The sequence below is a fragment of the Hyaena hyaena genome, unplaced genomic scaffold, assembly GCF_003009895.1.
Source record: "Hyaena hyaena isolate Hyena2069 unplaced genomic scaffold, ASM300989v1 scaffold_33, whole genome shotgun sequence".
In the NCBI taxonomy this organism is placed as follows: domain Eukaryota; kingdom Metazoa; phylum Chordata; class Mammalia; order Carnivora; family Hyaenidae; genus Hyaena; species Hyaena hyaena.
Genome location: NW_024080666.1, coordinates 3,998,110 through 4,014,067, shown reverse-complemented (window position 1 = coordinate 4,014,067; position 15,958 = coordinate 3,998,110). Strand labels below are relative to the sequence as shown.

Below are 15,958 nucleotides of genomic sequence, written 5' to 3'. Positions count from 1 at the left end.
GCCCCTGTCACCTCAGATTAGGGTCTCTGTGACTCTCACATCACAGAGCTGGTACAACAGTTTGGCTGAAAGCACAGACTATCCTGACTATCTGTGTGACCTGGGCAAGTCACTTAGGAGTCTCAGTTTCCTCTTCTGTGAAGTGTCCACCATGGTCCTTAGCTGTAGACACTATAAACAGGAGGATTATATTTCAGGGGGCAATGGACCAATCAGATCAGCGGTTTACAGGGTGAGAATCCTTTCTCTTCTCACCCTCACTTGATCCACACTGGCTTGAGCTCCTAACACATCCATAATGCACCTGGCCCTTGCTGGGTTGGATGCAGGGTGGGGGTGGGGGACCCTGTGTACTCCTTAAAAAAGACCTATCAGTGTTGTTGGCAAGCAGCTTCCCGAAAGGCACTTACCAGAGGGGTAGAGACCAGCATTGCCCAGTGTGTGGGCCACAGACTCTTCACCTCAGAAACTCTTTGGCGTGCTTATTATACACTCAGATCCCCAACCTTACTTCAGATTCTCTATGGGATGGGTCTAGTGATCTAAATATTTAACTCAGACTTTACACTGTAGTCTGATACCTATCCTTCTCAAGCTGTTCCAAAAAATAGAAATGGAAGGAAAACTTCCAGACTCATTCTATGCAGCCAGCATTATTCCCAAACCAGACAGAGACCCCACAAAAAAGGAGAATTACAGGCCAATATCCCCGATAAACATGCATGAGACCAGTAGTTTAAAAGTAGTTTGTTAACTACAGATTGAGATCCATTAGCAGGTTATAGAATAAAATTTAGTGGGTAGGCACCAGTATTTTAAAAAATATATGGAACTGAATAAAAAATATCATTGGACATCTCACAGTGAGGCTAAATTTGTGACACTTATTTGTCTCAGATGCATATAAATGTATCTTTACTTACTCTAAGTCACAGTAATAAAAAATACATATGGAAAACCCAGAGAAACAGTTTAAGTGGAAATATACCCTATTCTATGGTCTTGACCTCGAAAGGAATCACATCAAAAGTCACCTTCTCCCAGGCGGCCCCAACCTTCTCCAAATTTGCTCCAAAGCCAGTGAATTTTCTTTTCATTTAGTACGATGCTTACTCTGCTGTAGAACTGGGACACTTGTATTAATGGTAAGTGTCGTTTGTGGAGTACTTGCCAGGTGCCAGACTCTGTACTAGGCACTCTACCTTCCTCATCTCCATAGCCTTGACAATGACCTCTGGAGGAGGTATCATTGTACTTTATTTTATAGATGAGAAAAACAAGGCTCATACAGGTAAGGTAACTTGCCCCAGATCATAGGGCTGGTCAGAGGTGGAACTCCAAGGTGAACCCAGGCTTGTCTGACCCCTAAATCCTGTGTGGTCAACCTTGAAGGGTGCTATTGTCATGAACTGGAGGTGAGTATTGCTCCCTACCTACAAGTCACAGGGCCTATGACCTATGGGGGTGATTGCCATTCCCACAATGGCCAGAACAGGGTGCTCACCAAAGTTAAGGGAAACGGCATCAGCAATAATGGAGGCAACTTCCCCTGAGTCCTCTTGGGTATCTCCCTGGTCTAAGGCCTAGGCGGCCTTGAGCAGAGAAGACTACAATGGACTTGAGCTTTCCTGAGACTATCTGGCAGCAGGAAAAGCCCTAAAAATATCTGGACAGGAACAGCCCACCTTCAGCCCTCATCCCTAGGCCCCGGGGTCGGATTTGCTTCCTGATTTCCAGTTCTGCCTCTGGATTGAGGAGCTGTGTGTCCTTGGGCAAATGGATGTATATCTCTGGGCCCTTTTCTTTGTCTGTAAAATGAGAGGGTTTCAAACAGAATCTGTGGCTTTCAGACTGTTTAACCGAATTTAATTTTCAATGGAAAATTTTGAGGGAGTTCCTAAAAGTACATTTAGGAACTCAGGTGCCTGGGTGGCTCAGTTGGTTAAGTGTCCAACTTTAGCTCAGGTCATGATTTCACAGCCTGTGAGTTTGAGCCCTGTTTTGGGCTCTGTGTCGACAGCTCAGAGCCGGGAGCCTGCTTTGGACTCTGTGTCTCCCTCTCTCTCTGTCCCTCCTCCACTCATGCTCTCTTTTGTTTCTCAAAAAATAAGTAACCATTAAAAAATTTTAAACAATACATTTGGGAAGAATGCTCTGAAAAAACTTAACCTTTTAAAGCTGAGGAGTGGCTCTGGACAGCATGAATTGGGAACTGTTCCCTCTCATCCTTTCCCCTCCTCCACCAGCTGCCCTGAGACACCCCCTTCAATACCAGCAATCCCCAGAACACAGGCATAAGGCTAAGGTGCCCCCCCCCAGTCTTAAAGTGGCATGATTCTGACATTCAGGGCTCCATGCTGTATGGAGCCTGTAAGTTCAGACCGTCACAATGGCCCCCTTGCTAACTGCCACATCTCTACTGTGTGGGCAGCACGTTTCTGTCGGCCTAGAAGCAGGGCCATCTTGCTGTGTCCCGGTTTCACGTGTACTGGGCCGCCTTGATGAACTGCCAAATCTAGTTCTAAGCCTTCTAGGCCCCTGAGAATGACAACTGGCCATCCTGGGACTGCAGCTCCCCAGCCCTGGAAGCTCCCTGGCTTTGTGCCCTCGAGGCTTTTCCCAAACAAGGAAATAGGTTCTGAGCAACAGACCCTCCTCTTGTGCACCTACTTGGGGAGAGGGACACTTTGAGGCTGTTCTCCAGTCAGAAAGGCAAGCCTCTCCTTCAGTGTGTGTGTGTGTGTGTGTGAATGTGAGTCTAGGACAAAGGGCAAACGGGCTTGCTTTAGTATCAGGCTAGAGCTGAATATATTCAAGGTCAGGTCATGCAAATTCAGGCCTGTGTGAGGGCACAGAGGGAGAAACAGCTACTTCTGTCTTGAAGTGTCTCACCCAGTATGCTGCCAGCTCTGTGTACATCTGTCAGGTCAGTGTGTCTGTCCTAGACTGCAGGCAACTCCTGGAGGCAGCGTCTACATCCAGGGTTTGCTTTGTATATGCAGAGATTTTACTAGAGGGAAATGTCACTTTGTTTCAGCCTTTGGACCAGAAAATATCTTGATGGATCCGGTCTTTTCCAGTTTAATTGCTTTAGGAAAAAAAAAAATTCATCACTGATTCATCCCATGTAATTATGAGCTGTTTGGTGGAAGTTGTTTGGTATAGCTAATTATTTGGTTAGGAAAAAAATTATATTCTCTGGGGGTTTGGTTCTGATTTTAGCACATTTAAACAGATTTTTATAGTTTGGTTGATTTCAGTTTGATTCTCAGTTCCTAGTATGTCCCTACAGGTAAACAAACATATAATACATACTTTCTGACAACTCGGGAAAGAAAGTGTCAAAACTTCACCAATTGTTCCCTTTCCTCCCCTCCTTTACTGGTGAAAGGAACTACATTTATCATCTTTTCAAGTTCTCCACCCCCCACCCCCAATCAGGATAAAATCTTACAGTGGTGATTTCTTGGTCACGTTACTAACTGGACTGAACACCGGTGACGGGGCCCATGTGACTTCTCACAGTTAGACTTTTGTCTTCCCTTCGGGGGGTCTTATGACCATTATGTATTATTATCTCTATTTTGCAGACGAGGAAAAGGCCCCAGAGAGGTCAGGCTCTCTGCTTGTCGGCACCAGCTGGCTTGGGCCCACTGGATCCAGGGCACTGCCCACAGCCCACACGAAGCCTAGAGAGCCGGGGGTGGGGGGTGGGGTGGGGAGGAGGCACGCCTGGCCCGGGGGCAGGGCTGGAGGAGGGGCTGGGACCAAGATGGGGTAGTGGGTGATGGGGCCTGGGAGGAGGGCCAGGCTTGCCGCGCACAGTCCCTACACGGTGTGTACAGCCTCGTCTGAAGCTCCGCATGGAAGAGGTCCCTGACGATGGCACCGTCGTCTTCATTCTTTGCCAGCCAGCGGCCACAGGGGAATGTCATGCACTTTCCGAGAGACGGGGCGTCCACCTCTACCCAGTCCACAAACCAGCCTGGAGCCTTGCCTGAAGGGAAGGAGACAGAACCCAAGGAGCTCTACACAGATGGAGACAGAACCCAAGGAGCTCTACACAGACAGCTTACTGTGGGCAACCGCAGCGACTCCCAACGTGCTTCCCGGCCCTGTGGCCGAAGTACACAGCTGCACGGAGCCCATGCCGTTCCTTCCCCTGGGAGCACTGCTAAATAACTCCTGTTCAAATGAGCACCCGGCTGAAGCTGACACTCCAGGCTGCTGTCAGGGAAATTAACAAGAGCGAAGGAGCCTGCAGAAGAGGTGACAGGAGATGACAGCAAGCACACCGTCCAGGGTGGAAGGCACTCTAAATAGGGAGCTTGGAGATGCCAGAGAGAGCTCGTGTTAACGGGGATATTATAATTTCACCCAGCGACAAGGATGACACTCCAAGCTCTCTGGCCTTTGGTCTTGGAGGATTTCAGGAGGGTCTTTCCTGTCAGTTTGCGGTGCATGAAGGGAAGGCAAGTCTGTGAAGGATGGAGGGTCTTCCCTGGAAAAATGAGTGATTAGGTTTAAAGAAGGAAATGGGAGCCGAGCAGAGAGCCTGTCTCTCCATCCCAGGGTCTAGGAGGCCGGCCTCCTTCCCTAGCCTTAAAACACTTAAGGGCCAAGAACACAAGTCCTACTTTACTAAGAGAGAACAAACCTTGTCTGGCTGGAGTGTCAGAGGGGTTCTGGGAAGAACTAACTAGACCCATGGTTCTCAAGGTGGAGTCCCCAGACCAACAGCCTCGTGTGTGAGAAACAGAAATGCTCAGTCCCCCGCCCCCACTGCCCCAGACCTACTGAGTCAACACCTGTGTGGACGGGGCCCAGAAATCTGTGTTTAACAACCCCCCCAAGGTGGTTCTGTTGCTCTCTCAAGTCAGAGAGCCACTGAGCAAGACTGGGGATCTCAAATGTGGCTGCACAGTGAAACTACTCAGGGCAGGGGTTTGGGGAAATCATTGGTGTCCGGGCCCCAGCCCAGGCCAACGAGACTGGAATCTTCTGCATGCAGCTAGGGCCCAATGGGTTGAAGGGTTCGAGGAAGTCGTGTCATCATGTAAGGCAGGTGACATTCCAGTGTCCTGCATATTCGTCCCCAGCCACACAGGGACCTGTCTGTGCTCCTTGCATTCTTAGCAGAAAACAGAGGGGGAAGGAAGTCAGACCTGTGTTGTCATGGCCAATCCTGACTTTCCACAGGTCTCCCAGGTCCAGGGTCTCCACGGTGAAGATTTCGATGCTGTCCCTCTCAAACTTGTCACTGTTGGTCTTGGAGGATTTCAGGAGGGTCATTCCTGCCAACCAAACGGCCCCCATGTGACTGGTTGGACCTGAGACCTTCAAACGAGTCTGACTACCCCTTTTAGTCCCTCCTCATAATGACCAAATTCTTGTAACTCTCATAAAATTTGCAGCGTGCAATTACTGTCCACCAGGCACCTTTGCACATTTAGCAATTTTTTGGACGTGCGTGTGGCCTTTAATTGAGCTTTGTAATAAGCCCTCAAGGTGTGTACTTTTATTTCCAGTTTGTATCTAAAGAAAAGGAGACACACCAAGAGGGGAAGTCCTTATTCAAGTCCATCCAGGAGAAAGCGGTGGGGTCCTAAATCAGTGTAGACTCTGCTTCCACATCCCTCACTTGCTCCACATGGGGAGGAAGCCAGGGAAAAAACCACCCTCCCCATGCTCCCTGGGGTCTCAGGGGCACCTGAACAGAAGGAGAAAGCTGGGGGGCGCCTGGGTGGCTCCGTCAGTTAAGCGTCCGACCTCAGCTTAGGTCATGATTTCACAGTTTGTGAGTTCGAGCCCTGCATCAGGCTCTGTGCTGACAGCTCAGAGCCTGGAGTCGGCTTCAGATTCTGTGTTTCCCTCTCTCTCTGACCCTCCGCTGCTCATGCTGTCTCCACCTCTCTATCAAAAATAAATAAAACATTAAAAAATTAAAAAAAAAAAAGGAGAAATGTGGCAGGAGTCACAGAGAAGAGACCAGTTACTGTTTGGACTGGGAGGTCCTTCATTATGGTTTTGATGACTTCAGGAAGAACACGGGAAATGGCAAAAAAAAGTTTCAGAAAGGCCTGGAAAATGAATGACCACAGGATCAGGCGCCATTTCCTAAGGCGAGGACATTGAAGGGAAGAGGATTCATATGGCTTCCAAACAGTTCTAAGGTGGTAGACAGAAGAATAAAGACAGGAGAGGGGATGGGGGCTCTCTGCCCTCTGGTGCACAGTAGGGCGACTTAGTTAGATTTAGGAAGTCTCTCTAAAAGAACCAGTGTTTACAATCCAGGTAGACAAGTCACCTTACATGGAGATTTTTAAGAAAAAGGGAAATGCTTTCCTCCAACAATGCTAGTTGTGTGCCATCTGTTAGAGTGTGGGGCATGCAAGAATACACGACAGGGAAAGGTCGGTCTCCTCAATAAGCAGTGCTGAGAAAACTGGAAATCTCCATATAAAGTAATTAATGTGGACCCTTATCTTTCATTGTGCACAAAAATCAACTCAAAATGGATGCAGATTTAAACACAAGACCTGAAACTGTAAAATTCCTAGAAGAAAACATAGGGGGAAAGCTTTGTGACATTGGTCTTGGTAATGATTTCAGGGATATGACACCAAAAGCACAGGCAACAAAAACTAAAGTAAACAAGTGGAGGGGACGCCTGGTGGCTCAGTTGGTTAAACGTTTGACTTTGGCTTAGGTCATTATCTCAGAGTTCATGGGTTTGAGCCCCGTGTCTGGCTCTGTGCTGACAGCTTGGAGCCTGGAGCCTGCTTTGGATTCTGTGTCTCCCTCTCTCTGCCCCTCTGCTGCTCATGCTCACTCTTGCTCTCTCTCTCTCTCTCTCTCAAAACTAAACATTAAAAATTTTTAAAAAATTAAACAAGTAGGATTGCATCAAACTAAAAAATTTATGCACAGCAAGGGAAACAATCAAAAGAATGAAAAGGCAACAGAATGGGAAAGAATATTTGCAAACCATGTAGCTGATAATGGGTTCATTACCACAGTATCCTACAACTCAATAATAAAAAGCTAATAACCCAATTAAAAATGGGCTAAGGCTTAAATAGACATTTCTCCAAAGAAGACATACAAATGGCCAATAGTATATGAACAAAATGTTCATTGTCATTAAACATCAGGGAAATGCAACTCAGAACCACAACCAGATCTCACCACACACCTGTCAGGGTGGCTGCCATCAAAAATGAAAAGACAACAACTTTTGGTGAGGATGTGAAGAAATTGAAACCCTTGTACACAGTTGGCGGGAATGCAAAATGGTGTAGTTGCTATGGAAAATAGTATGAAAGTTCCTTAAACAATTAAAAATAGAACTACCATAAGACCCAGCAATCCCACTTGTGGGTATATATTCAAAAGAATTGAAATCAGGATCTTGAAAAGATCTTAGCCCTCCCATTTCACTGCAGCACTATTCACAATAGCTGAGATGTGGGGAAATCCCTACATGTCCATTAACTGATGAACAGATAGAAAAAATGTGATCTATATATGCATATAATGGAACACTCTTTGGCCTTAAGAGACAAGGAAATTCTCCAGTCTGCAACAATGTGGATGATCCTTTAGGGCATTACACTGAGCAAAAGAAGCTAGACACAGAAGGACAGCTATAGCACGATTCCACTTATACGAAGTATCCAAAATAGTTAAATTCATAAAATCAAAGGCTGGAATGGTGGTTCCCAGGAGCTGGGGAGAGGAGAGGATGGGGAGTTATTAATCATCAAGCATACTTTCCATTTAGTAAGATTAAGGAGCTCTAGAGGTCTGCTGTACAGTCCATACTTACAGTCAACAGTGATGCATTATACATTTCAAATTTGAGAGGATAGAGCACATGTTAAGTGTTCTCCCACAATAAAATAAAGTAAAACAATGCAAGGGAATTCTTAAGTATTGTTTTTAAAAGAGAAAGACAGAAGCATGACCAGGATTTCCTTGGAAAGTTCTGTTGAACCCTAGTCTCTCTGGGGAGGAATGTGGGTGAGCCTCGGCCTTGCACTACGTTCTTACCAGTGTTGTCTTGCGTGCCAAAGAGCGTGATGAAGACATTGGCATCTGTTCCTGCATTCTTCTTGTCCCCAGTCTTTACGGTCACTGAGAATGTGGTAGATTTGTCTGCCAGGAGAGGAGTGTGGAGAAGTAAGTGGTAGACTGCCCCTCCCGTAGAGGGAGGAGGGTGAAAACATACTGAGTACATTTCTACATTCATGTGGGCCATTTCTAGGAATTGCTTTACTTGTAGCATGTGTTGTCCTGCAGTTGCCTGTAGTCTGGAAACTTCCTCGAGGCAGAGATGAGGTCCCCCCACCTCCAGCTCACACAGGAAGCTCTCAATTAAACTGTAGGATGCTTAGGGGAGACTTGGGGTGACTGAGAGTCAGAGGCTCATCAGCCAGGAGCCTGGTTTGACTCCTCCACGTTGGGAAGTTTTAGGGATGTAAATTTCAAGGAAGGGAAGCATTCTAGAATTCTTGAAAGTTCTTGCTTTCCTTTGACAAAAATGTATTGAGGGCTTATGATGTGCCTGCAGGGGAGAATACAAAACTAAATCAGAGGAGGCTACAACCTATTCTAATTTTATTCTATTCTATTCTATTCTACTCTATTCTATTCTATTCTATATTCCATTCTATTCCATTCTATCCCACTCCATCCCATCCTATCCTATGCTATTTCATTCTATTCCATTCCACTCCATTCCTAATCATAAGTCCGTGCCTAGCCATATACTTTATACCTAGCCTTATGCTAGGCGTGTGGGAGTATGTCTCCTCATCTCCCCACTCTTCACCTCCCTGCCATGGAGGAACAAGAGCAGTATAGACACTCTGCCAGAGGAGGGGAACACGGAGACCGAGGGTGGGGGAGGGGCAGAGGGAGAGAGGCTGGAGGGAAGAAACCAGCTCTAGTTTAGGAAACCTTTCTGCTCCAGGGCCAGGTTGTCGAGGGGGTTGTTGTCACCACCTCCTCCACCCTCATCCTTGCTCGGGGGCAGCACATAGGACTCATCCACTGGCAACAGCTCCCGGGACAGCTGGCCGTCATCCTCCTCCACTGCTAGCCAGCGCTGGCACGGAAAGTAGTACCTGTGGGGAGGGGAACGAGGAGGGGTTAGGAACGTCTCTTCTCTTCGGAAAGGTTTCATTAAAGAGCAGTCCTGGGCTGCAAAATGAGAGGCCCTCAGGGGCCCCAACACTCCCCATCTGCCATGGGCCTCCCTCCTACCCAGCCTAGGGGTCACCCCGTGAGAGTCACTTGCCTGGAGCAGAGAGTAAACATGGGGACATGGTTTCAAGGCACCCTGTTGAAAATGGATGTGTAACAGTTGCCTGGAGCCTATTAAACCTTCTCAGGGTCATGTTGGAGGTATCTAGAAGAGCTTCCAGGGTCTCTTCCAGCCTTTTCTAGAATTAATCTGGTAGCCAACACTACTTTAGCAAAGAATATTATACACAGTAGGTGTTCAGTGACTAATGGTTGAGTAAATGGATTTTAATGGAATGATACCCAACTATGCTTCTGGAAGATACAGGGAGGGTGGCTAAGGAGCTGCCATAGCAGACAGCTGCACCATCTAGGGAAGGGAGGCCCACACTAGACTCCTCAGCGTAGAGGCTGAGCCCAGTTGAAATGCAGATACCTGGACAAAGGGAGTGGGGACCCAGGGATGACGGAGGTGGCAACATGAAGTTAATTAAGGACTCACTTCTGGAGCCATACTGGGTTTGAATCCTGGCTCTGCCACTTAGAGTCATGTGACCTTGAGTAAGTTTCTTTACCTCCCTGTGTTAGAGTTGCCAGATTTAGCCAACAGAATCACAGGGCTCCTAGTTAAATTTGAATTTTCAATAAGCCATGAATAATGTTTTAGCATAAATATGTCCTACCCAATATTTGGGACATACTTATACTAAAACATTACTCACTGCTTCTCTGGAATTCAAATTTAAGTGGCCATTCTGTATTTTACCTGGCAATGCTACTCTGTGTTTTAGATTACCATTCTGTAAAATGAAGATCATACTGTTTATGTCAAAGTTGTTACGAGGATTACATGAATTAAACATTTTATTTTATTTTATTTTATTGTTTTAAAATTTTTTAATGTTTATTGATTTTTGAGAAGCGGAGAGAGACAAAGCACAAGCAAGGGAGGGGCAGGGAGAGAGGGAGACACAGAATCGGAGACAGGTTTCAGGCTCTGAGCTATCTGCACAGAGCCTGATGGGGGGCTCGAACCCACAGACCATGAGAGATCACAACCTGAGCCGAAGTCAGACGCTCAATTGACTGAGCCACCCAGGCGCCCCAGAATTAAATATTTAAAAGTGCTGGTAAAAATACCTGGCTCTCAGTAAGAATTTACTAATACTATTGCTGTTGTTACTCTTACTATCGTACTTCCCGTTGTTTCTCTTCTGCCCATGCCTGGGATCTCTGGAGCTTCTGTGCCGGGCAGCTCTCCTTGGGCCCCCAAGATACTAGAACAACTCAGAGGGTTGGTATATGCAGCCCATGTCTACACTGGGGACATTCCACCCAATCTCCACCCCTTCCCACCAGCCGGGATGCTCAAGATACATTCAGGGACCGATCAGGGTCTGGAGAGGAGGAAGCAGTATAGGCTGGAGGTCTCATCCTTGTCAGAGCCCACATTCCTCTATAGATATTATTGCCTCCCAGCGCCAACATGTTAGAGGAGCAGAATCTCAGCCCACAGGCTCATACGGGCTGCAGGGGGATGAGTCTGTGTTCATGGACATGGATTCCAGGGGTGGGAGGAGCTCAACCAAATGCAGTATAGACTAAATTGCACTTAAGTTAGGGTTTAAGTGAAAAATGTTTATTGTTCCACTTCCCAGTCTTTAAGTTATGAATGGGAAAGTTATGTTTTTTTACTCAACGAATTAACTTATGAATAATAGGCTTTGGCTCTAAATTATGGCCAATTAAAGGAGCCACAGAAATAAAGAAAGGAGTGGGGTTGCGGCAGAGGCGGAGACAAGGAGAGTGGGAAGCTGGAGCAGAACAAGGACAGAGGGAGAGAGAGACACAAAGATAGAGTGGGCGACTCATCCCGGGAGAGAGAAAAAAGTCAGCCAGACCGCAGGGGTACGGCACTAGCCTGCCCACACTGGCCCAGCATGTGTGTACTCTAGAAGCAGAGGTTGGCTTTCCCTGAGCGACTGCTCCAGTGTCCCTGAGGCCCCTGCACTGGGACATTAACGCCCCTCAGTGTGCCCAGAGTGGCAGCACCTCTTCCCATCTCTCTTCTCTGAACCATCTCCCTGGATGGGCAGAACTGGAGCAGGGGCTGGGACTGGCCTGAGCGCTGGGCCTTCAGTCTCTACCCCATGACGCCAACAAGGACCCACAGAAGGCTTCGCAGAGGATTCCCCTCCCCCTTCCTCCCACAGCAGTAAGTCCTGCTCAAGCAGGTCTCTGGGTGCCAGGGACGGAAGTCGCCAGGGACTCTGAAAGAACAAAGGAGAAGAGCGGCTGGTGGCTGTACCGGCCAGGTGTGGCCACCACCCTGCTTAAAACAAGGCCACTGGAAGGAAAGGGATGGCTTGGGTGAGTGGGAGGTTAAACTGATTATTGGAGCAAATCTTAAGTTTCACTCAAAAGTGAAAAGTGGGGGATGTTGGGTGGCTCAGTTGGTTAAGCAGTTAAGTGTGTGACTTCAGCTCAGGTCATGATCTCATGGGTCATGAGTTCGAGCTCTGAATTGGGCTCTGTTCTGACAGCTTGAAGCCTGGAACCTGCTTCAGATTCTGTGTCTCCCCCTCTCTCTGCCCCTTTCCCACTGATGCTCTGTCTCTCTCTCCAAAAATAAATAAACATTAAAAAAAAAAAGTAAAAACTAAGAAGACTGCAAAACTTAATGCTGTAAAATGTATGTCATTTGGTATGGACTTCCCCATTTTGTGCACAAGTGCTGGACTGCATCCGGTATGAGTCAGCAGGTGGTACTGGGGCAGGTGGCATGACCACAAGAGCATGGGAACTCGGGAACTCAGGGTTTTTGTCCCTACTCTTCCCCTAGAAAGCTACGTGGCCCCTAGGCCCTGAGTTCTACCACTATGAAGGCTGATAAAATCATCTGTGGGGTCTTTTGTGTCTCAACATTCCAAGGTCCCTGAAAAGTGAGTGGTTCCAGAGAACATCTTATCAGATGAAGCTCAAGGGGAAAAAGTCCAACAAGCTTTTTGTTCAACTCTTGCAGGGAAGCCCACCCCACAGTATCTGTCTTTAATGACAATCTAGGGGACCCTCAAGCCACCAATCAGAAGGGGAATCTAGGTCTTAGGGCTGAAAACAGGTAGAGAAAGCAAAATATATCAGACTGAATATGGACAAAACAAGGGACACTAAATATATTCCTAACTTTTGCGGCATTTGCCTCTTCCTCTTTGAACTTGAACGTATTAGATTTTAATGCAGATCAAAAAAGCAGCTAGTTCAACTATTAAAGGAGGAAGGAAGACATGACACAACGTCACTTACTTGTCAAGTCAAGAGCTATGGAAAGGGGTGAGAAAGTAGCAGAGCCAATGAGTCAATAACTTAACCAAGATTGTATTAGTTCAAGACAATGCATCCCCCTCAAATCCCACCATTTCTGTCATGTGTTCTGAAATCCAAACATAGCTTGGGATGTTAGGACTTTGAATTTTTAAGTCCTTGCTAATATGATTAGAATCTCTGGGCTGTAAGGAATCTTCAAGAGTCAGTGTGTGATGTGTCACACCTCTTTCCACTACAAGAATGACCATGGAAACATGTGTTGAGGAAAAAGTTCCATCAGTCTGGGTCCCTGAGAGATCACACTGACCAAAGTCCCCTGATGCCCTGTCCTGGACACGCAGTGTGAGCAAGAAGTGAGCTCCTGTTGTTAGGACACTGATATTTAAGGGCCATTTGCTACTCAGCAGAACCTAGACTACTCTGATTGATACAACTGGAGATATCAACGTGGGCATTATTCTCAAGTAAATGGTCACTGAAGTGATGAGAATGGAAGTTTGCCCAGAGAGCATAAATTTGTCTGTCTCCCCCAACAGGCAAACTAACCCCATGAGCTCAGGGTCTTCTTGCTTGTTGCTGTGTTCACAGGCCCTGGCATACCTCGGCAACCATAGGTATCAGCAGTTTTGAAAGGCACTATCTCCTATCAAGGTGAAATATTCATTTCCTCCTTCAAATTCCTGCAATAACTCTGAGTTTCTTAATTGGCCATTATCATTTCCTTGAAGATGCATTTTCTTTTTTTCCAACATTCCCCTTAGAATGTGCTACCTAAAGTCAGCCCAGGGCTCCAGGAATTATCTGAGCAGAGAGGAGGTGGGACCAGCCTCTCCTCGATCCAAATATGGCTACCGATATAAAAATCAACCTGACACTTTTTTAAACTATTTTTTCTTCAGAGTGGCCAAGGCGGGGGTGGGGGGCTTCCCAGGCTAGCGGAGGCAGGAGGAGGCCAGAGATAAATTTCCCCAGCTTCACCATCTTCTCCTCGCGCAAAGGACCAGAGAGGTCCTTTCATAAGGGAATGTGAGCCTGTGTGTAGAGCCCTGGTCCACCCACGGGAGACCTCAGACCCCAGGACAACCCACTCAAAGCCACCCACGGCTGCAAACCACCATTCAAAAGCCTTTTCTGAATCATCCTGGCCGCCTCCTGCCAGCGTGGGACTCCTACAAAGGACCTCAAGCACTTGCTACTAGAAGAGAAAGAGAACTCTCCTTTTTTAGCAATTTGCATTGCAGATCAATCCACCTCTGCCCTCCCTCTCCCCCCACCCCTTCCTCCAGGTGTTTCCAGTCGGGCTCAGCTGCTCTCCAGAACTGGCAATCTTGGAGGCCAAAGGGACAGGGCATGGCCCTGCTGACACCCTGCTGAGCCCTAGCCTTGCCAGGACACCCTGCTTGAGTGACTTCACTGTGGTGGCAGGGGCTCCAGAGATCACATCCTCTCTAATCTCTGCTCAAGCCAACATCTCCCACAAGTGCCTCCCTGCTCCTTCTGTCTTCCTGCCTGGGCCTCAGAAGACTCTCTGGGAGGGGCACCTCGGTGGTTCCTTCGGTTAAGCTTCAACTGGCTCGGGTCACGATCTTGTGATTCACCAGTTCAAGCCCCTGTGCTGACAGCTCAGATCCTGAAGCCTGCTTCAGATTCTGTGTGTGTGTCTCTTTCTCTGCCCGCCCCCCCCCAAAATAAAAACATTTTAAAAAATTAAAAAGAAGGGAAAGCTGGCCAGCTGGGGGCCTCTGGCTGTGGAGCAGCAGCCCCAACCTCCCACCTCCCTTCCCAAAGTTCTTTGTGCTCTTTCCCTCATGCACGAGGCAGACAGAATTACCCACCACCCGCTGTTCGTGCCCCTCGGCTCCCACATCACACAGCTCAGCCACTTTAGTGCCCTTTGTTCCAAACACCAAACATCATGGTCTGTGAAAGCCCATCTGAAATGCCACCTCGGACAGAGGAGCACCCTGAAACCCCCTCGCCAGCCCCTGAGCTCCCTCAGCATTTGGGGGCACCACCCTGAGACAGTAGCCACCTTGCTCTGTGTTCCCGGCTGCCCCAGGAGCTCCTTCATAATCCTGCTCACGTCCGTTCCTTCCTAGCTGTGCAGCCACTTTTAGATGTCGACTGACTGGATTCTTACTGCCACGGTGCCCCTTTCGCTGGGTGCCAGGCACGGCGCTGGCCCTTACACGGGTTATCTCAAAGCTGTGAGGGAGTTTTATTATGCCCACTTCATGGATGGAAGAACTGAGGCTCAGAGGGTTTAAGTGGCTTTCCCAAGGCCACACAAGTAAAGAGAGGAAGAGACAGGAAATGAACCTAAAACATCTGCCTCCTAGACCATCACAGTTTTCTGTTCTTCAGGGGGAGAGTCAGAACCAGCCACTTGACCCTCGTGGCATGGCGTGTATTTGCTGAATGAATGAATGAATGAATGAGTCAATACAGCAAGCACGATCTGTATTCATTAGTTGATGTAGTAAGTATTTATGGAAAGCCTGTTGTGCACCAGGCCCTCTTCCAGGTACTGGGGAGGACATAGCGGGGAACAAGACAGGTGAGATCGTTACCTTAGGCAGGGACCCTATATTCAGTTGTGGGGAGAGGAACAATGATGAAATACTGCAGTTGATTCTATAGGTCAAATGATAAGTGAGGTGGAGAAAAAGAAACAGAGAAGAGAGAAATAAGAGGTCCAGGGTGGGAGGTGGGGCCTTGATGAGCAGACGACAGCAGAGCAGATACCTTACCTAGAGAAAGCATGCGTGAGCCGTTAGGGGAAGGAGGACCAGGAAGAAGGAGCAGCACATGCAAAGGCCCTTGGCCGCTGGGTTCGAGGAACAGCAAGGAGTAAGCAGGAGGGAGACCAGGACCGAGAGTGAAGGGTGGGGCCAGGCCCGTAGAAGGGCTCTGGCTTTGACCTGGGAGGGAATGGGAGCCTCTGCAGGTTGCGGAGCAGAGGAGGGACACACCCCCGAGGGCCGGACTGCTATAGACACAGGAGGGACCAGGGTGAGGCAGAGGGACCAGGGCTAGTGAAGATGGGTGGGGGGTGGATTCCGACTCACACCAGGAAGACAGGATGACGAGGGAGGGGGAGGAGACGAGGGAGCCAGGAATGGAGGAGGGAAGGAAAAGAGAGAGGGAGAGAAGAAGGGGGACGAGTATACCATTCACAAGAGTGATAAAAATACAAAATATTTGGCCATAAACATAATAAGACTGTGGAAAACTGTAAAGCATCACGGGGATACCAGAAAGAACAACTGGATACATGGAAACGCATACGTGGGGCAGCACTTAATACTCTAAGTACACAGTTCTCCACACATATAACTAATGGCATAACCTTCAACATTCCAACAGGATTTTTTTTTTCCAAATCGCT

The 15,958-nt window shown here is 47.9% G+C and overlaps 1 protein-coding gene across 3 annotated transcripts in view; it reads right to left on the bottom strand.

Annotated features, from left to right (window-relative positions):
* The window catches only part of LOXHD1 (lipoxygenase homology domains 1), a 160,027-nt gene that overhangs the window by 49,321 nt on the left and 94,748 nt on the right, over positions 1 to 15,958 (bottom strand). For all 3 annotated transcript variants that reach the window (XM_039228860.1, XM_039228861.1, XM_039228863.1), the window contains 4 exons: positions 8,962 to 9,128; positions 8,053 to 8,157; positions 5,166 to 5,294; positions 3,833 to 3,997 (listed from right to left, as the gene is read on the bottom strand). In XM_039228860.1, coding sequence (XP_039084791.1) covers positions 3,833 to 3,997; positions 5,166 to 5,294; positions 8,053 to 8,157; positions 8,962 to 9,128 — 566 coding nt within the window. The remainder of the gene's footprint in view (positions 1 to 3,832; positions 3,998 to 5,165; positions 5,295 to 8,052; positions 8,158 to 8,961; positions 9,129 to 15,958) is intronic.